Here is a 23,394-nt window from a genome sequence, read left to right on the forward strand (position 1 = left end):
CAAAAAGTATAGGTACGAATAACTATACTTAACACGGGGTGCATATTTACCAAATATTTATAACAGCATTTTCTTGACATGAAATATGTTAGATATTTTTATAAAATTTAGACATTTAAAATTGTTATAGGTTGGATATTAAAATTAAAAATCACGATTTTTCCTTTGACGATTTTAGTTATTTTGTTGTAATTAAATTCTACAGTATGTCGGTATTGACTATTTGACTTTAAAAGTTAATAAAAATAATATGATATTATAATAATTATAATATATCTGCAGAAGTGTCAGCAAAAATTAGTCCAACTAACCGATTCACTAGTAATAAAATAAATTAACTACAAAATATATCTTTAATACTAGATGCTGAGTAGAATGGTTTTTAGTGTGTAATGATTTATCATTGAATTCAAATTTAACACAACCATTACAGTAACATACTTTTAATGATGACGTAGATTTACTTGAAATCTACTATAAAGCAGAGCGACTTCTTCAGTTTTTTTTAATGTCTATAATAATTATTTGACACTAATTATTAGAACAATTTGAATCCTAATTTATAATTTGAAAAATGTTATTATTAATATTTATACTCATTTATCATTGTTATACTTATTATAAACTCCTTTTATATATTAAAATATGTCTGTATAAACGTATCTGTGCTATTTGGGTTGCCTGATTAAACATTTTAAGGAACGATGGAAACTTAGTATTAAAACTGGAATTTAAAACAATTGGAATTCTAGGCGTGAGGTAAGATGAGTCACCTTGTGTCTCAGACTAGTTAATACATTAGCGCATGCCATTATTTATAAATTTAAAAAAATAGGTGTGAGCTCCTGTGGTTATTAACCATATCGTGCATACAATTTGTTGTAATATAAACATATATACACATAAGTGTATACTATAAAAACGCTTTTATTACTCTTTTTTTTTCAATGTCAAGATTAATATTAAAAACAATTTCTAATATATAATTTGTATATAATATATATTATACATATTTTATAAGCAATAGACATCGATAGTTAAAGAAAAAACTGGTTTTATTCGAATTATTAAAATGCTATACTTACAATATATTTTATATTTGATACATCGTATTGTTTATATTTTATACGATTTGAATACGATATATTCATATATTTATGAAGTTCAAATTCAAATGTTCAAACCATATTTTTATGTAATAAAAATCGTGTAACTATAATACATGAATACATGATTAGTTGATTTATTATTCACCGATAAACAGTTAACTCTTTATTCAGAATATTATTTTTATTTGATGTCTGCATTTATTTGTAATCAGGAGGACAAGGAATCCATAAACGAGATAGTTTGTTTATTAGCAATATTAAACCAATTATATGCGATAAGTGTTTACTAAAATATAGATAAGCACGAAAATAGTATAAAGTATAACAACATAATATATATTTTTTAAAGAATGAAATGTGTTAATAAAATGTTTTTTTTTTAATATACTTAAGTACGTAAGAATTATTCACAATTATTTTAAATAGGTGGCAATTGATTGGAATTTTTTTTTAAAGAGGGAACTCGATCTGCTGTATACTAGGGATAAAGTACTACTGTAGTTGATCATTGAGTAGCTAATGGATGTGTTAAATTGTAATTCAATGATAAATAATTACAAATGAAAAGACGATTATGAGCTATGAAGACCACCAGATCGGCGTTTCTAATGATAATTTGTGACACTTCGTGTTATACTATATTTATATAATTATTAGCATTTTTTTCGGTAGTAAATTGAACTAATTTTTACCAAAACCATTGTAGGTAAATATCTAATAAATTATATCATATATTATTTTACTTTTTTAAATTCAGTACATCGACGGATCGTATATAAATGATTTGAATAAGAGGTTTGTATTATAAATAGTCTGTATATTTTTAAAAATGTAATCGCGATTAGAAAATTATATATAAGTAATTTTAGAATGTTTCAAGTTTCTACTATTCATATTTTTTAATTATAATTTGTAACTAAAATGGTTTGAGGAAATGTCGTAGTTATTTTTGGTTTGAAAATCTGATTTAGTCAAAATTCGAACTTGAAACACTCATTAAACAAATTGTGGATCTGCTGTTTTTGATATTTTTAATTTCTTGTAACAAAGAACCTTGAATTAAAGTTGCAAGCATAACGTACCTATTAAAGTAGAAAAAAATGAGGAAAGTTTAAAATTACCATAAATATAACAAAAAAAAGACGTTTTTCTCCATAAAGAACCCAAATATTTGGAAAATGATATTATTTCTAAAAAATACTAATATAAATAGTTGGGGAAAATGCCAAGCCCTACAGTTTCTTAATTACGTAGGTACACCGAAAAAAAAAATCAATTTGGTCAAAAACTAGTGTTTTGTAAAATACATTCTCGTTTCCCGCTGTGTTTCTTAATTTGTATTAAGAAGAACACTGGGAATTCACCCACTTTTGATAAAAAAAATTACCTACTAAATTTAATTTAATAAGAGAAACCAATCTTGTAGTAGAAGTTTGAAGCAAATTTTCTGCTCTAAAACTTGATGACCGAAAAAAAAAACATTGTAAGACCAATACTTTCCTTGTTCCACTCAGAATATAAGAATTGAATCAAAATGTATAAAATCCAAATATTAATCACTATTTCTCAAAAACGACAAAACGCATAAATTTGAAATGTTTAGTAGTGGTTCTTCCAATGCTCTAGATGTTTAATAAGATGAGATTTTAAAAAAATACCCATTTTAAAGATGGCTGACAGGAATTTTGTGCTAATATTATGTAAAAGCCAGTCATTTAATTTTCAAAATCGACAAGACCTACGAACTCGGCATTTTGAATAGTAGCTAGTTCCTCCATTGCTCCAGATGTGCAATAAGAAGAGGTTAAAAAATATACGTTTTTTAAAGATGGATTGACACAGGAATTTTATTTTGGCTAACGAAAAATCTGTCATTTTTTGTGGATATACATGGTTATAGAAAACTAAATTTAGTTATTATGATTGGAATAATTAGATTTCATTTTCAAATTGTATTATTTATTTTATAACTGGTGTGGAAATATGATATTTTATCTACCTGCTTAGCATAAAATATTTGTTTAATTTTTACTACCTGGAGATTGGGCCACAAATGTATAACACAAAAATATAAGAATAAAAAACGTTTATTAACTACCTTTTTGTTTCCTAATTCATAAAAATACGATTATTTTTTTAATGCCATACAGATTTCAAAAATGTAATATAAAACAAACAAGGTTTATAAAATTAGTCAAATAATTATTAACTATTTTTTCCTACAATTATTATTTTACATAATACGATACAGATTTTACAAATTCAAATCTGTTTTTTTCCATCCTTCGTATTTTTTATTTTCAATAAGAATATAATATTTTCTTTTATTTAATTAAAGTTTGGTTCCTGGCTTTTAATGTTTTTGCGCTTCTAATTTAAATATAAACTTCTGATCGAACTCCTAAAAAAACATACAAATATATGAATATTAGGGTGTGACACATAGAAATTATTTTTTAAATACGAATGAAAAGACTTGATGGCATTTGAAGCGATGTTTTATGTTCTTTGTAAATTACGCTTTTGTCTATTTTTATCCATATTTGATGGCAGCCCCTGCTAATTCTATATTATTTAATATTGGATAATTTATTACCTTTTGATAAGGTACGCGGTCGCTTCGAGTAAAGTTTCATGTACACTGTTGTGTAAGGTATTGTAACTACATATTATAATATTAAATATCATTTTATTAACATTTTAAATGTCTATCAATGAGGCCCAATCACCGAGTCTACTTATTATAAATGTAAATCTTTAGTGGCTCAATATTATTGCCTATAAACGTACATGATTAGAACAGGGTAATGAATTATTGCATGAAGTACGCGCAGTAGTTACATTTGGATGCTTGTCTGTCTGTTTATCCGTTTGTCCAGAAATGACTTCGAAATGGTTAACCTAACCTAACCGATTTTGACGGATACTGATATACAGGTATCAAAGCCACCCTGAAGCAATGTAATATATTTGGTACACCATATCAAATAACTATTAAAACGATATATATATATCATGTATAATAGAAACTATAGGTATTATGTTTAAAGGTATCTTCATTTATTCGCAGGTTCGAACATTTTATAATACTTTATCGCCTTAACTTCTAAAAAAATTAAATAGTTAACTGTCGAGGACATAATGAAAATCAATTAAATCAATCATTAGAAAACTTGAAATCTTCTATACAAGCTACTATCGCTTTTAGCAAGCATTAATTTTGAAATAATAAAAGTATACTAACCTAACCTAACTTACCTATAACACGTAATTAATATTTATAATACATAAAACACTAATTTGTTTGGTGTTTTCGTATTAAATAACTTAATGGTTATTTTTCACTTACTATAATATTATTAATACAATAAATTATTTGAATAGATAAATTATGTAAATCAATTAATGTTAAGTAATATTGATGTTCTATAAGAATTGATTTATATAATATTAATATCAATTAATTATCATTGATTTTATAGTTAATATTAATTAATTATTTTTATATAAAAATTATACCTTCTTCACTACTTCTTTCCGAATCCGTCCGCAAATCATCAGAAGTTTCTTCAAGAATTGTTTCTAGAAAAATATAAGATGTACTGCTTACAATGTTTCCACCATAACTGCTTTGGTTGAACGATGACCAGTTATCTTCGTCACCGTTATCGCAAAGATCGTCTTCTGTAACACGGTCAAATTAATTCTATCAGGAACAATAACAGCTAAATCAGAGTACGACATCAAATAATTTAAGGGATGATAAATGGAATCTATTGTTCCTTGTGTTTTTATATTCAAATAAACTTAAAAATCGTTAATACCTTTACTATAGTTATGTTGTTTTCTAAGACATTTTAAACAAGTCAGTATTATTTTGTTATACTGTGTTGTCTCTAGGTTTTACAAGTCACTGTATAGTGACACAGCGACAATGTTTATACTTTATTATACATAGAAGTTATTTACAATTCGTACAGTTATTTGTTATATAGGCATATATAGAGTTGCATAATGTTTTGTCAATGTGTCGGCCAATCGTTTAACATATTTCGTCGGTCGTTATATACTGCACATACACGTCGTCCTACGTGTTTGTGTGCCGTAATAACTAATAAGACGAAAACAAAGACACGTGATCAACAATGCATGCTATACTTCAATAATATATAGTCTATAGCCTATATGACATAGAAACTACGCGTGTTGCATATTTTACGTACATTTACTCGGACAAGAATCTATACGAAATACGGAAATGAGATCGTACGAAGGGCGCAACAAAACGTGACGATTGATACGAGGCCGAGGCAATGATTGTCCAGAAATCAAAATATATTATAACCAAGTGTAATAGTAGGTGCTAACTATTAAAACTATTTGGATTCATATATAAATATAATGTTCTAATTTTTAATTACCTATGAGTTGTTAGCAAATTAAGAGAAAAATAATCATAATTGCGGTAAGTGCCCATTAATGAAGACAGTGGCATCAACATTTAGGCCCGGGAACCAAATTTTCAACACTCCCCACTCTCAGATGAAAATATCGGAGAAATCTTAGTGATGTTCAACAATTTTCTGAAATTATTTTCTATATTTTTAATATTTTAATATTACATGTTTAATTAAATACATCGTTTCACAAAGAATAGTATATAGTTATAATTTTAAAAATGATTTCATGCAATTTTAAATATACATATAAATAATAAGTGGATTTTAAAAATGTAATTGAAAATAATATATACCTAATATTGTTTTAATGAAAAATACCGCTATTCAGTTTATTTAAAAAAAAAAAATGCCGTTTTCAATCAACTTTATACCTATCATTATGTTTAGTCATCATTAAAAATCAAAACACAACTCACGTTTACGGTGTTTTACTCTCAACATAAGGTCATCACGCTTTATGAACATTGTACATTTGTACATAAATAATATACATAATAATGTACATGATTCTAATTCAAGCGTCCAACTTGTTCAAAATAATATAAATATATAAACAACAAAATAATATGATGGGAATAATATAGGTTCATTAGATTAGTTTCCACTGAACATGTATTGGCAATTTTCATATATTTAAGATAAATGTACATATTATTAGTTACTATTTTAGATTCTGAGCGAAGCCATGATTACAATGATGTGTGTGTTTTTTTTTTTTTTTTGTGTCTGTCATCACCTTTTAGGACAGTAAAAGTGCTTGGAAATTCCCAGTAGTTTTCAAAAGCGACGTGAAAAACAAAAGAAAAATTAAGGAAAAACGGGAATTTTTACGATTATAAAAATTTTCGAGAAAATCGATTTTGGTTTTTGGTGTAACTCTAAAACAAATGACCGTAGGGACATGAAATTTGGACTGAATGTTTATAATTGCATTTCCTATACACCATAACATTTTCCAAATATTTTGACTTATTTTGAGCTGTTTACGAACATTGTCAATTTCCATTTTTTTTAGTTTTTTTTTCTATAAATATCAATACAATTTTATCTGTTGAGTAAAAAAGCTTGAAAATTTAATAGAAGGTTATTGTCTCAAAGGTAGATGAAAAAAATTAAAAATCCTTAGTCACAGTTTTATATTTATAAGCATTTAAAGTTCAAATTTTGACAAAATACGGAAAAATCACGAAAATTAGCAAATTATTTTGAGTTGAGAATTCATAAAAATTTTTCTTTTTAAATCTAAGATTTGAAAATGTAATATAAGATTACTCATAAGTTTGTCTACCTTTCTCAAAAAAAAAAATGTCTACAAGAAACTTAAATTACATTTTTATGAGCGTCTGAAATTTATATTTTTACAACATTTGATATTCACTCGATTTCTCATGTAACAATTTTTTATTTTAATGTAATTAAAAAACGAATGACTGTAAATACTTGAAAATTTCACTGAATGTTTATATTAGCATTTTATATACACCATACAATTTTGAAAATAATTTAACTCTTTTTGAACTGTTTACGAACATAGTCAGTTTTCAATTTTTTTAGTTTTTTTTTCTATAAATACCTATATTTTTTTTTTTGTTATTAAAGTATTTTTATTCAATCTGTTTCAATACATGAACAATAAGAACAATTGATGAAAATAAATAAAATAAAATAAAATAAAAATAAATGACAGATTATCCCGTATGTAGAGGCCTCCCAACGGGAGGTACTACGACAATCTATAAATATTAATAAAATTTTATTTGTTGTGTAAAAAAGCGTGAAAATTCAATGCAAGGCTTCTGATATAATGTTACAATTGCAGTTGAAAAATATTAAAAATACATAGGCACAATTTTTTTTTATAAGCATTTAAAGTTCAAATTTTGACAACATTTATCAAATTTATAATTTGTGTGTTTAATTTTTATGGCTAAGGATTGAAAAATTAAAACAAGGCTCCACGTAAATAGGTTATATATAAATTACTTTATTCACAATAATATCATCAAATATACATGGTAATATCAATATATTATAGGCTGACACTGACCGTTTTCTCTCAGAATCGTTTTTCTTATACAATGATATTATATCATTGAATTAAAATTTAACACCATCCATTACAGTGACCCACTTGTAACCTACTGTACAGCAGAGCGACATCCACTTATCCACCTTTTTTGGTTTTGAAATGTCTAAATAATTGTCATGTATAACACGGATGATTCATTTTTGGCAGGTTGTGGCATGATAATTTTCTGTTATCGTGTATAAGAATGTTGTAAAAAAAAAACTAGCACGAGTGAACGGTGGCGACGAGCGCAAGAAATGGAATGGATTTAAAACGCAAGTAGTTTCCGTGAAGCCAAATAACGGTAGGTATACTAGGTTATATTCTGCCCCGTTGCTGGCCTCTTTTTTTCTGAGGTTTGAGCAATTTTTTTGCCGATATAATTTACGATAAACCATATTCCATATTACACCATATATAGTGAAATTCGCAAACTATTAACATTATTAAAAGTACCTACAGTGTACACATACTGATATATTCAATATTGTATAGGTTAATGACAAATGTATTAATAATATTATTTAACTATTGAAATAGGTACATACTTTTATATGATTTGTACTTCAATATTATATTAGTTATATGTGTATACCTGGTACTTATATAAATAATTTAAATATTATGTATCTACTCATACATCTGCAGTTACATTGTTTATATTAACATTTATAAGCATACCATCTATTACTATGTAGAATATAGTTCAAACGGAATTCCTCCAGAAGATAGGAACACCTGTTTTAAATATATTTTGTATATAATATATAAAAACAATTCATACCTAGGAATTAGCTTAAATCATTTATAATTAAGTATTTCAAAAAGATAAACAAATATTAAATACAATAATAATTTTGCAAAAAAATTGAGTTTGTCAAATTTTTAATTTATGTTGATCAATTAATAAAATAAATTTTTTTAACAAACAAATAAAACTGTTAATACATTCATGTATCATATTTAAAATAATTTGTATAAAACTGTAATATAATGTATCTTTAGAAACGTCAATAACCGTAGCAGTTGAAGCACATAAATAAAAAAAACTGCTTTTACAAATGTCTGTAGATAAGTAATAAACTAAAAGGGTAATACAAACATAAGGTACGAGATAATATAAATATCTTCATAAAAACTACCAAATTGTTATAATAAATACAAAAAAACACATTTTTTAGATTAAACTATGTACCTATAAGTCTTTAAAATATGCCTAATTCGTCGTCTTGTAGTAGTATTCTAATATTGATGTTGTGTAATTGATGTGTTATTCACACCTACGTGTAATTAATTTTAAATTCATATTGACATAAGTATAATTTTGAACATGGTTTTAATTTTTACTGTACCTACATATTATATAAATAATATAAATAGTATAAATAATGCAGTCAATGCAGATATACATTATGCATTATACATTATACATAATATTGTGTATATTATTGTTAGCACTTACTACAATAGGTATATATAATATCATTTTATGTAATAATATAAAAATATATTAACTATTTTGAGTACAAATTTAAATTAGAAAGTGTTACGATAAATAAAATCGCAATTGCATGAAAAAATTAAAATGTAAAATATAATTTTAAATGTTCATAATATAATGAATATTAAACGTTTTATTAGAAAAAATAAACATTCAATTTACTATAATTTATGTTGATTCAGTTTATAATATTATGCAAATACCTTGGCATCTCAGAAAATTAAACTTCGAGTAGAAATCATTAATCAATAAAAATAATTTGTAAAGCAAAATGTTTCAATTAGAATACATTAATATCTCGAATTTAATGCAATGATATTTTTAATCTTACTTTAAAATATTAACACTATATTATGTACCTATAGTTGATTAATACATTTTACAATTTAAAATAATCACACCACTTAGTTTTAACTTTTAACTTCGTAAAATATGCGTATTTATATAAAAAAAACTACATACAAAGAATGAAGAGAGAGGCCGCCATCCCCCAACCGGGCATGGCAGAAACCTACAGGTGCCCAATTTGAAATTCTGTCGAACTAAAATACACGTGTTTATAAAAACCCAAAGTAATCTCCCCCACAGTTAAAAACCACCCAATGGCCTAAATTACCGCGGGTTAATCAATAAGAAAAAAGAAGACTAAATATACTGTAACTAATATAATTAAGCGGATGGATGTCATTTTTTCTATGTTTTTAATTAATATTTGAGTAAAATCCCCCATTACAAAAAAGATAGAAAATAATATTTTTGAGGAAATGACTTATTAATTTTATATTTTATTGTTATTTGACTTTCAAAATAAACAAAACATTTTGTACATTTCAACTATGTTTAAATTGTTTTGGACAATATTTAGACAAATCGATGTTTCATTCTTTCAAAAATATTATTCTCTATCTTTTTTTGTAATGGGTGATTTTACTCAAATATTAATTAAAAACAGAAAAAATGATTCTGCGTAAATGCGTTTTGTCTATGTTGCGCGTGGGCCAGAGAGAAAACAAATAGTGCGCTGACATCCTCTTAAGATTTCTAGAAAAATTGAATATCCTGTTAATATACAAAACGTGTTTGTAAACAAAGTGTGATATTTTCAATTTTGATCTAATGGAGGAAGTGTTCGTACCCACCCAGATATAATACAGAAGAATTTATCTTACTCTGTTATTTTTAATATTAGAGTGATTTGACTATATCAATAAATGTAAAGGTAATAATACTATTTGTGATTTGCGTGGGAGTTTTTGAATATTTACATAAATGTTCAAACAAGTTATGAGCATTTTAAAATTGTATATTTTTTAAACATTTTAAAATGCTTATAACTTGTTTCAAATGTATAAATACATAATATATATATATATACTGAACTATGCATGATATTGCATGTTGAATTCTTGTATTGAGTGCGTACAAACTTTAACAATGTTAATAGAAAAACACAAAAATGATACGCCGAGTATCATACGCGTGGTTGTGGAACGGTTATTAAACATAATAAGACAAATAAAAAAATATTAACTACATAATAATAAATAACTTATGTCATTCCAGTTGTTAGACATAAAAACATATTAGGTACCCGTAGGTTGATAGGCAATAACTAAAACAACGAAATTGGTCTTGTTAACAATTGTGGTCGTTTCTACACGCGGTTCAACGTACTTGTTTTGATTGGACATGGGATGTGACGGACGCTCTTACATGCGTGCACTGTACAATATACCAATTTTTACGTGATAGGTACATGCTCTTGTTAAATAATTTCAAGTCTTATAATAATATGACAAATATTATGAATTGTAGTAAAATTAATCAATCGTAAACTCACTGATTCTTAAACTATTATATTATTTATTAATACAATCATTATATAATATATTATAAATACGAAATGCGATATGATCACATTTTTTAATTAGTCGAACAACGCCGTTTATTAGTTATTTTCTTATTTTGGTATTATTTTTGCATGAAAAACTATAAGATATGAAAATTCCATTCCGCTCACTCGTTAGAATGCCATCAAAATAATGATTGACCGGTGGTTACCTATAGTTATTTTATTTTTAGTTACACTAATCTGTATCGACAGCATGGCCGATGGAATACAATAGATAGTCAGCGTGGTCGTCTTGGTTGAATACTGAGTGAACGAGGTTTTATACGTCTAAGTTACTATTATAGCAATATACACATATAGATGTGTGTGTACCTATATAATATAATATTATGTATATACATACGCATATGTGTATACATTTATAGTATATATAATATATATATACATGTTTATATTTTTTATTATATAAAATGTATACAGTAGTAGGGTATTATAATTACCATTGTTGTCGTCGAAATAGTCAGTGTCATGAGGGCTAGAATCGAATGTGGGATCGTTTTGTTGGTGGCTATTGCCAACCAACGCCACTGACGGTTGCTGGAGCCCATACGCAGGAAGCCAATGATTAGTTCCAGCAGTGTCAAGCTTTTCCGACCAGTCACTGAACGCAATGTTTTCAGCCATATCCACACACTAACGCGTACGAACGATCTGTAAATAAATTGCATTATTGAATCGTAGGCATGGTGTAATCACTAATCATATTATATCATATTATATTAACACATTATTATAGTAATTTTTATGTAACGTTTAGCGAATTATATATAAGGAATTAAGAACTTATGAAAATATGTAAATTTTAAAATTTTTACGTTATGTTTTTTAAATATTTGTATGATCACAAAACATATTTGTATTTAAACTAAGCCGATATGTAATCGATGTGTTATATTTGTATTCAATTATAAATCATTTCAGACGAAAAACGATTTTGAGTGGAGACGTTGTGTATATAGCATACTTGTATAAATAATCAAATTTAATTAAAAAAAAAAAGAATAAAAATCGAAAATATTTCATGACTATAAATAGCGTAACTTTCCAGTAACTATTATTTTTCATAAGGGTAGAAAGACTTATTGGGAATCTTCTATAAAAATTTCTAATGTTAGCTATAAAGAGAAAAATGTTTATGAATTTCTAACTGAAAAATAATTTTCGTTTGAAAAATGTCACATGGTTATAATGCCTATAAATAACACAAAAAGAGTAAAAATATTTGAAAATTTTACCATATATGGCAAATGCTAATATAAATATTTGGTGAAAATTTCAAATGTCCAAGGTTATTAGTTTTTGAATTACACCAACAAAATAAAAATGATTTTTTCAAAAATTGGTTTTGCGTAAAAATAATCATTTTTTTACTTCGACCTTTCAAAAATATAAGCCCCGATATAAACTAGATTTACTTTCCTATCAGATTATATGTCTATGTCCCACCTAATATCGAAAATCTAAACATTTTTAATACCAAAATGTTGATTATAGACAGAAAAAAAATACACATCATTGTAAATAGGTACATTCTTCGCTATGATCAGAATCTAAAATGCTTAATACAACTTTGGTAAAAATATGCAAATTATACAAAATATTAAATATTAGATAGGTACAATTTAACATAAATATAGATTTAATTTGATATAAAAATATAAAACAACATTATAATTTGCAAAATGTTTATTTTATGATATAATATACGATTATATCTACATATTATATCTACCTACATTTATATAAATATATTACCCTGATACTATGCAAATATACTATGTATGTTACCTAAAGAAACACATACTATAAATAGGTGTACACGTACAACATAATATACTAACAACCGTAGCATAATAAACAGTTTACTAGGGGTAATCTAAAATTAGATAGGTATCATAAAAATAATTATCAATTTATACCTACGCCTATTCAAGACATACATTTCAATTATAATTCAATAATTGTACAAAAAGAGGTACAAAATTATATCTACACTTAATAACAATTTAAAATTATTTTTCGTTTAGTTATTTAAGAACAACGTGGGGACTAGTCTACATTTTACGTATCTTAATATTCGTAATTTATAATCGTATAAAATATGAAATTTAAGTAGGTACAGCTTATAGTTACGCATAAACGTCACCAATATCATAATTTAATATTTCAAACGATACACGTATTGACACATTTTAATTTAACTAGGTATTAAACTACCTAGTCTCAATTGCTACCAATTTTCGACACATTGTGAAAAAAGTATAATAAGTTTATTTATATCAAGGTCATATAACAATTTATTATACAACTAATGTAATTTTCTATTTAATTCAAAATAATATAGATACATAAAATCTCAAAAGGTACATATAGATGAGGTGTATTATTATTATATAGATATAAATTCACAACTTTAGGTACTATACATATCATTTCATCTATATTTAATGATAATAATTTTAATTTAATTGAGCAATGAAATGAAACTGCATGGAACGCAGGTAGTAGGTACTTGCGTATTTTATTGTTTACACGTTCAAAGAATTAGATAGGTTGGATATTGTATAACATTATATAATAATATTTACTATCATAAAAAAAATTAATTAATAGAAATAAAATATTAATAAACTTTTAATAGGGAGCTTCCTTGACCATAATATTTTGAAATTATCATTAGTTATTATATTCGAGTATATATTAATATGTAGTATGCAGCCGTTAGATAAATGCAAATCTTTTATCCTATAGTTTGGGAAATAAAAATACTAATATTAACTGCAAAATAGGTATTTTTAAGGATCTATACGTGAACTTATTTACTTTTTCCGACGGTGTACTAATCACTTGTAGGTGTGTTATTGAATAAAACAAAAAAAACATACTGAAATATAATTTAATCCCTCGATATTCCGTCTACCGTTGAGGCAGATTAACGTAAAGCAGTATTTTTAGAAAGGTTAACTTAAACGGTAGTAAAACAAAAGTAAACAAAATATTTAATATAAATATATTTAACATAATATTATTAATAATAATTAACCGGCCCATTTCAAAACATTGTTCGTTGTACTAAATAATTCTTATTATTTAATTATACTGTTGTTTATTTGTTATTATCTCGGTTATTATAATCTAAATACAACAGTACCTAGATTTGATATTGAAAGGGATATTAATATGATACACAACTACAAGTAAATACGCACATCTAATTATAATATTTTAATAAACAACAAATCTGTTTACCACGTTATTTTCTAAGCTTAATGTGCTCAAAGGTTATTAAAGGATAATTTATTTGAACCCCAAATGTATCTTATTTCACTAATAAACATGAAAACAAGAAACTATGAAAGTCACTGCTGTATAGTAGGAGTCGAGTGTACCTAGTCATTGAGTACAGGTACAGGTCACTGTAATATTGGTGTTAAATTTGGATTCCATGATAAAACATTGCGAGACAGATTATATTTCCAATGATATTTTTAATATATATTTATACTGCCATTAGTTATTTACTTTTCAATTAGGTAGTAGGTACAAATCATATTATATACATACTAATAAATTATTATAATATTTTTAGCAGTTATAATTATAAATACCGTAAAATGGTGTAAATAGGTACTATAGGTCCGTGGAATAAATAGCTCAAAATGAATCAACATATTTGTTAAACTACATTACGTAAATACAATAATATTTGAATTGGCGAAAAGCTTAAAGCCGGGTTAAAGCCTTTACGAATAATATTTTTAAATTACAAAACCGTTATTTTTGTGCATATGTATTATTAAGATTTATAGGTAAGTATTTATCTGTAAGTGGTGAGGAAGGTACAACTTATGAGTTATGACCTTGAATTACATTTTCAACCTAAGCTATTAAAGATAAAAACTTAATAAATTGAAACTACAAAAGAGCTTACATATTTTTGTTATTTTGATAAATTTCATAAAAACTACACGAACGAATATTATGAAAAAAATTGATGTCATGTATTTTTAAGATTTTTTAATTGGTATAAAAACCACTAATAATGAGAACCCTGTATTTCAAGCTTTATTTTACAAACAAACAAAAATATTATTATATAGGTACATAAATCTCAACATGCATCAAAAAAACATCGGAGAAAACTAGTAAAAGTAAACAATTTAAAATATCTATGAATCACACATAAGTCCAAAATATATTGAAATTAATATTAATATTAGGTATGTTTATAAAATGCAGACTAATATTTGGTGAAAAATATAGTATACCTTTGTCCTATATACAATATAAATAACGATAATCGATTTTCTCAAAAACTGGTTTCGTGTGAAAATTTCTATTTTTCTGATTTCCAATTTTTTTGATTTTTATTTTTACCTCGTTTTTTTCGATTATTTTTAATGTTTTTTTCGATTATTTTTAATGTTTTTCTATCAAAAACCACTCCAATTGATGGAGATTAAAACATTTTTTCTACTTTATTAAGAGTGCTCAGTCACAAAAAAAAACATAATATTGTCTAATTCAACATTTTTTTCTCCACTCAGAACTAAAATATAATAACAATTACAAATAGGTACTTGTAACTTGAAGTTTTTATTAATTCTGTTGGTAAACAAACTATATTTTATTCTCAATTTTATTAATTGTAGGTAGTTTAAAGGTAACTTCATTTATTATGCGGTTTTACGAAAACAAAAAAATATATAAATTGTATGTGGTTAGGTTAGTTCACCTTCACCAAAAATAAGTAATGTTCTATTCCGGTATTTTTAAAATACATTACAATCGTGAGAATCATAGCTGAGAAGGTACCCAAGTGAAAGTTCTGAGACAATACATTATACATATACATTATACACAGGTCATGAGAAAGATGTATTTGTTTCCAAGGAATTATTTAGAACATTCAGATTCCTGTTTCAGTTAAAATGGTATCGTCTTAGCTGATTATTATAGGTATAATAATATATATTATACATTATTATATGTTTAGAAGTTTAGTTCAAACTACACTGAGTATATTACATAAGATGAAGCAAAATGGAGGGATATTATTCTTGATATTATATTATATAAAAAATAAAATGCGAATGTTATTCTTATTACTTATTAATTAATAGTTAATTCTTTATTCAAAATAAAATATTGGTACACAGGACCTATTATGGCACATGACATAATATGTCAGTTTTGAAGTCTATGCACATGGCATGTTTTATCAGAGCCTAAAGATGACAGGTGTATCCTCGGGTGTATCGTTAAAATAATGGGGTGAACAGTAACGTTGGCTCAAGTACATTTTATTCCCGAAAACCACCACTGCACGGCCATATTTCAAAGTAATTTATAGTCCAACAAATGATAGGTACATCTGCTTTAAAACGTCCAATAATTTATCAAACCCTTCAAATTCAAAAATATACATTACAATATTTACAAGCAATCGCAAAAGCAATTTTTTCAGAGTAGGTTTTCATATAATTATTTACCTACTTAATTTAATTTAAACAAAAACATATTAGTTTTAATCAAAATAAAATTCCATCCGGAATCTAAAGTATTGGTAGTCTGTACCAATCAGGAAATGCCATTTTTTTTTTAAATAAATCAACCGCTGTATTTCGTTGGTTTGTCTTGATCGATATCGGCTTACCCCGATTGAATAAATTACAAAAAAAAGGGTAGATTAAAAAAAATCTTAAAAAGACGAAGGTGGTCACGATCGACTTGTTGGCCCCTTGCCAAATAATACTCTCGATAATACATTACTCTACTAGTGTTTTGAATCTAACGAGTGGGGAGGCAAAGGGGGTTGTTGCCTCAAAGTTTTTTAAGGGGTGGTGGGTGGGTAACGGCCAAAAGATGATAATTTAGTATTAACCATAGTACCTATTTTAGTAATAACATGGTACGACAGGAAAATATTACAGTGAATGACATTATTGAGTAATTTGTGCTGCAGGGTGAGTGAAATATCAAACCAGCTTTTGAACATTTTCAATTTCGCCACGCTACTGCGTCTAACCATTAATCTAACTATTGTTAAATTATGAAGTTAATTTGGCATAGGCCATAGCAAAAGTGATTAGTGCTAATCAAATAAACACAATAAAAGTATGTACCTAGGTATTTGTTTGGATATCTTAAACCCAATTTCGAGGCTTTCACGGAAACGATTTGAGGTTTAGGTATATGAACTGTTATAAAATTAAAAAATATTTGGCGATGAATTTCCAATAAAATTGAACCAGAAGTAAGAATTATTTTTTTATACGGTAAATATAGCTGTTGGAATGTTGAACCTAACGTCCTAACCGACATTGAAGTAAGACCAAGACAGGACAAAAGATTTAGAAAGGCATCGTGCGATGAACGGTTTTTTAATGGATCCCCAAAACATTCTTCGTCCTCTAAATATATGAAATACACGTAATACACAATGCCTAGATCGGTAGGTGGCTATATGTAAATGTTATTTAAACCGATATCGTCGAAGCCATAGGTAACCTATAGTAAACAATAAAATCGTTGAACACCACAAAATCGCCGAATCACATAAAAAATTTTATTAATTCAATGGACCCCCTATGGGCCACTACATCATGCGTCGTATAAGAGACAATTATTAGCATTCAGTTCACTATTTGATGCATTAAATGTTTAGTAGATACCCAATGTTTACCCAATGTTTACCTATGCAACCCGGCGGCTGACGTAAGCCTTACCAAGGTACCTACAAGTAATAAGTAGGTAATCCAAGTCTTGGATGTTAGACCAACAATAGTCAATAGTATTACTAATCAATTACGCTAATAAGTATGAGGTACCCATGTCGACAAGTTTGTTACATAGGTACCTATCATCGGATATTATCATTCTGGTATGGATCACACTTACAGACAATATTATATGGTATTAGTATTTTCACGATATTAATCCGTCGTAAGTGTTCGCTTTACGTCTACGTGAACTGCACGCGCGTTATATGGTTTACACAACATAATCGCACAACACGGAAATATTTCACTCGGTGCGGCACATTCCGGCGACGGCCCCCGGGCCGAGGTGGTACTGCCGATCGCGAACAACCGAACCGCGCCCGTTAGGAGTCCGGGTGAACCCCGTACACGGGAGGAAATCGTCGACAATGCGTCGCGGGATTAATGTGGTATCTCGTCGACACGTTCTCACGGGGTCGGGCGGAAAAATCGGGTGAGCGACTGACCGCAACGGCGCGGACGCAATGACTCCAGCGACCCACGGAAGAAGAACAACTACTGACAACTGTAGTTTTTTTTTTTTTTCTGATCGTTCCGGCATCCGGTTTTGGACGCGACCGCAGCTATGTTCGCCGCCGACCACTAACAGCACTGTACTGCTGTTCGGCACTTCGACTTCGGCGGCGGCACCACACGACGGCGCGGCGGCTGTGGCATTGCAGCGTGCGGCCCGACACGGAAAACGACGAATGGACGTCGCCGCCCCGGGTTCCGGCACAAACCGGTCTCGGGTCAAACGTGCAGTGTGACCGCGGTGTCCGCGATATTGCCGGTACACGGTATTATCTGGCGCGTATCTACCGCGTGCCCGGCGTAAAAAATAACAACCCGACATATTATTTTCAATATTTTCATCAGATTTTACTCTGTATTTCTGTGATAAATGATAATACTATTATTATAATATTATGTTTATGTATAATACAGTTGTAGTTCACTATGATACAATACGGTGTTAGCGTAAATTCACTAAATTCGAGTATTGAATAATAACATTATTATACTACAAATAAGTAATAACAATAGACACATGATATTAGAGATACACAATGTTTTTAATTTTTTTATTATAACAACATAACATACAAAACATAGATAAAGGACTAGGCAATTAAGAAAAAAAATTTTATTACAATAAAATAGTAATAAATACCAACCTTTTAGTTTATGCAAGCTGAAAGTATGTGTCGAAAATCGAAATTCTCTGAAATATCGTGTTTATTGTTACCTAATACTTAAACATTACCTATTTATATTACACAATACACACGAACGTTTACCGAAATACCAAATTCGAGACGTGGGCACCTACCCCACCCATCAATAATTTATTGTTTATTTATTTATTATTAGTAAATTATATAGTATAATACTATTACTATATACACACTTGAGTCTTGAATACTTGCTAGTTGCTGGTACAGTGTATCACAGTGTAATATACTAATATTAAATCTATGGTAAAAATGGAACAAAATTATATTATTACAATAGGATTAAAAATTAAAATCACTGTTAATATAGGTATATTGCAAATTTCGTTGTTTTAGAAGTACTTAATTTATGTAGACTTTATCTAATAATAATAAGCTTCCCATAGGTACTAAAGCTCAACTTAATCGATGCCTATGGTATAAACTCTGCAGTATATTTTATAGTTTCTGAAGAAAATTAATGTAGTTTCTGTAGTACTTACCTGTTGTTTAGAGGCTTTTCTCTCGTGTTGTTATCGTTTTTCGAAGAAATTCGTTTTTATTCGTTCCTATGTCACGGCCCACGAGAATGTATATTAAATCCAAACTAAAATAGGTAGTAGGTGTAGCCGTCAGCCGGTATAATAGGTATATTATAATATATTAATACATCTTATGATAAACGAAAATTATTAATTGCCAATATAATAATATATGCTATTTAGTCATATATTAGGTAGATTGTAGGTACCTGCAGGTGGCTGGTAGATCTATACTATTTAAAAGCTGTTGGTCAGGGTCAGGTTTATAGAAATTTTGCACCTCCGGGCAACATTAAATTGCCGCCTACCTACATGCAGGCTGCTTGCCTAATGCCTACAGCCTTCTTCCTTTCGTATAAATAACATTTATCAAGCGAAAAATAATAGTAATGAATATAACTATAATGATGGGACGTAGTTATTTTCTTTAATTTTTGATGTCTTTGGTTAAATCCATTACAGATGTGTATAATATTATATTAAAATGGCTACAACTCATTTGCGCACAATTTATGAACAATAGAAACATTTTTTCAAAGAAATTTATCCACATCTGCGTACCTCCAGATTTTCGAATTGGTCATTACTGATGGTGGAAAAATGGAAAATTATTATACTCAAACAACATTTCCCTTCAGGCTTAGGACTTTCTGTCTCATCATATTCTGATTTTATAGACTCGCGGGCAGTGGTGTATTGGTAAATATATTTATGGGTATACGCACCAATAAAATATGTATGTAACCTAAACGATTAAATTATATCATCGTATATATTATACAACGTTATTGCAGTTCAATTAGTACATAGTTTTTAACATTATTTTATTAATTTTTGTATAATGTAACAATAGAAAATAAAACAAAATCAACTCGAATGTCAAAAAAATTAAAATTATAATAACATTATTATTATAGGTACAATCTATAGAATTTTCCACAAAGATTTTTTGAATTCAATATTGGGTTTACTAAATTGAACTTAAAGTCTTAAAATACATTAAACACAACGCATATTGTTATATAACTTATATTCAATACCTACTTCAATTGATAAATGATTCATTAATACGAATAACTTTTTTTCCTATATGAAATATTAAATAAATTTTAAATCTTATTTGGTTTTCTGGTTATTTTGGAAGCGTATACCCGTAAAATAAGATTTTACATTGGGTATACGCCGAAAATCGAAAATCTTCTGATGGGTATACGGCGTATACCCGCGTACCCGTACCAATACACCACTGCTCGCGGGTTTAAAAATATTGTTTGAGCTATTTATTTTAGGACAGCTTCCTTAGAAAGCAATTATACACAAATTACAATTAGGATTTTGTTTTTTTAATATTTATATTATACGGGTAATTTCTTTATTTTGTTAAATGAATTTATTTTTGAATCAGTATTGACTTGAATTTCCATTAGTATTTGAATAATTTGGCGAATGTGAGTGTGGGAGGTATACAATTGACTATTGAAGTGCATGTGAACTTGTACGTTAGTTATTCTTGGGCTATTGTCTGGTTCACTAGCCCATAATTCTGGCCAAAAATCAATATCCGCATCAATATGATTTATTAATATATAGTTTGGAAAATCCATACCTACTTATATTACAAGGTGCTATTGAAATTATTGCAGTAAATTAATTGGAGTTTAAATAAAGTAAAGTGAAAAAGTGTTTAAGCCACCTTCCAATTTCAGAATCATTTTTCGAGTATTCTTTTAATAAGTTTATTTTTTTTTCGAACGCCTGGACCAACTTTGTTCTTTTTCAATTGACGGGTGTTCAATTAATTTCAATAACATTGTTCGTGTATGGGCAGCTTAATACACCCTTAAATGTACAGCTACCAGCTGGTTTTCATTGTTCATTATTTTGTACGCAAAATAGTTGTCATAAATCAAAAATATATATTAATATGTGCGCAAACGAGTCTCCACCTATTATAAAAAAAAAAATATATCTGCTTAATACTTATGTTTTATTGCATGCAAGTAGCATTGTTGTATTTGCATTAAATATTTTAAATTTGATTATTGAATATTTGAATATCATTCTTTAGTAGTTAAATTTATGTTAACACATGTCGGCATCCCATAAGGCTCTAATCATTTAAATAATAATATAGTAAGACAGTAAGTATAGATAGATGACTGTAGACTAGATGGCATGACAATGACAATTATATTATAATAAAAATGTATTTTCAAATAATTATGGTAAGTATCCATGCTGTAGGTCGTAGTATAATATGGATGCTGGCAGCTAACACCCTGCAGTAAGTACCTACTGGCTACCAACATAAGCGTAAAAGGGTCTTTAGCACCCCCAAATTCTAATTTAGCACCCATCGTTTTTTAGGTCTAACTATCATTAATATAGTGAAATACCATCATCAATTTTATGTTTTTAAAATATGAAATATTGTAGCACCCCACGTTTTAGAGGTTTAGTTGCGCCTATGGCTACCTACTTGAATATAGTTTGATTGAAAATAAATAGAAAATCAGCGGCAGACTAAGGGAACATTTCACCCGTGACAATTTGTAAACATTGATCAAAATTTAGAAAATTCATCGGCCTAAAAGAGTTTTTAATGAAGTCTAAGCTACAATGAATCGGACTATTAACGGCAATTACCGCTTCTCTGCTACTCTAGAAAATAGACGCAAACATTTACTAAAAACAGGGGCGTTATTTTAGTTTTTTTTTCGGGTAGGTGGGTATGCAAAGTTTCAAGCCAGTCATTTTGAAATTTCACCATAAAAAATAAATGTGGGCAAGTGTATGTTGCTCTGCTGTACAGTAGGTTAAAAGTGGATTACTGTATAATGAATGGTATTAAATTTGAATTCAATGAAATAATATCATTGTGTACAAAAAACTCATGAGAAATCGAGTGAATATCCAAGGTTGTAAAAATTTGAACTTCTGACACTCATGAAAATTTAATTTGACTTACTTATAGACATTTTTTTTTTTTGATAAAGGTGGACAAACTAATGAGGGAATCTTGTATTACATTTTCAAATCTTAGATTTAAAAAGAAAAATGTATGGTTATAACTAAAGACCGGATTTAGCATATTATGCATATTCATATTTTTATAATCTATTACATGCAGTAAATGGATTTTCATCAATCATAGTTAAATAAATAATGTTACAAATTTTTATTTTGCATATTTTTGCATATTTCGGGTACAAGTGCATATTTTCCATAAAAATGCATGTTTTTGCATATTACGTATATATTTAAATATTTTTATTTAATTTTATAACTGTATGTACCATTATTATACACAAATTTGTTCAAAACACAAAAATTGAAAATATTTTTAAAAATATAATAGGCAGATTGTATACTGATTTTCCCGTCGTATAGTTTTATCTTATCTAACATTATCAAGTTATCGACTATCGTTTATTTATACTACAGAACACAGACTGACAGACTAACGACTGTAGTTCGAAGTGTACATTCGGCAATAGTCAACGACGTCAACGTAGTTCTAAATAAACACATATTAATTTTATATAACATTGTTTGTGTTTTTAAATTACAATGCCAAAGTTTCCAAGTTCAAAATTACCATCACTTAGAAAATGGATTGAACCGTATAATAAATCAGGTGAGGTTTTCAAAACCTTAAATAATAATTCAGTTTTTTGTCAGTATTGTAATAAAGTAGTCGTAGTAGAAAAAAAGTTTCAAATTGATCAGCATGTTAAGTCATTTTCACACGAAAAATATTCAAAAACTCCAACTTCTAAACAAACATTCATTAACTTCAGGTTTGCTACTCATAAATGCTTTAGAAA

At 27.7% G+C, this 23,394-nt stretch overlaps 1 protein-coding gene across 3 annotated transcripts in view; it reads right to left on the bottom strand.

The window, feature by feature from the left end:
- Positions 1-18,496, bottom strand: part of LOC132948422 (uncharacterized) — a 38,422-nt gene extending 19,926 nt beyond the window's left edge. For 2 of the 3 annotated variants that reach the window (XM_061018863.1, XM_061018861.1), the window contains exons 1-3: positions 17,951-18,496; positions 11,491-11,701; positions 4,629-4,793 (exon numbers count right to left, since the gene is read on the bottom strand). In XM_061018863.1, coding sequence (XP_060874846.1) covers positions 4,629-4,793; positions 11,491-11,674 — 349 coding nt within the window. In that variant the 5' untranslated portion in view covers positions 11,675-11,701; positions 17,951-18,496. The remainder of the gene's footprint in view (positions 1-4,628; positions 4,794-11,490; positions 11,702-17,950) is intronic. The other variant, XM_061018862.1, reaches the window with a different exon arrangement.
- Between the last annotated feature and the right edge of the window lie 4,898 nt (positions 18,497-23,394).

The sequence above is a fragment of the Metopolophium dirhodum genome, chromosome 7, assembly GCF_019925205.1.
Source record: "Metopolophium dirhodum isolate CAU chromosome 7, ASM1992520v1, whole genome shotgun sequence".
In the NCBI taxonomy this organism is placed as follows: domain Eukaryota; kingdom Metazoa; phylum Arthropoda; class Insecta; order Hemiptera; family Aphididae; genus Metopolophium; species Metopolophium dirhodum.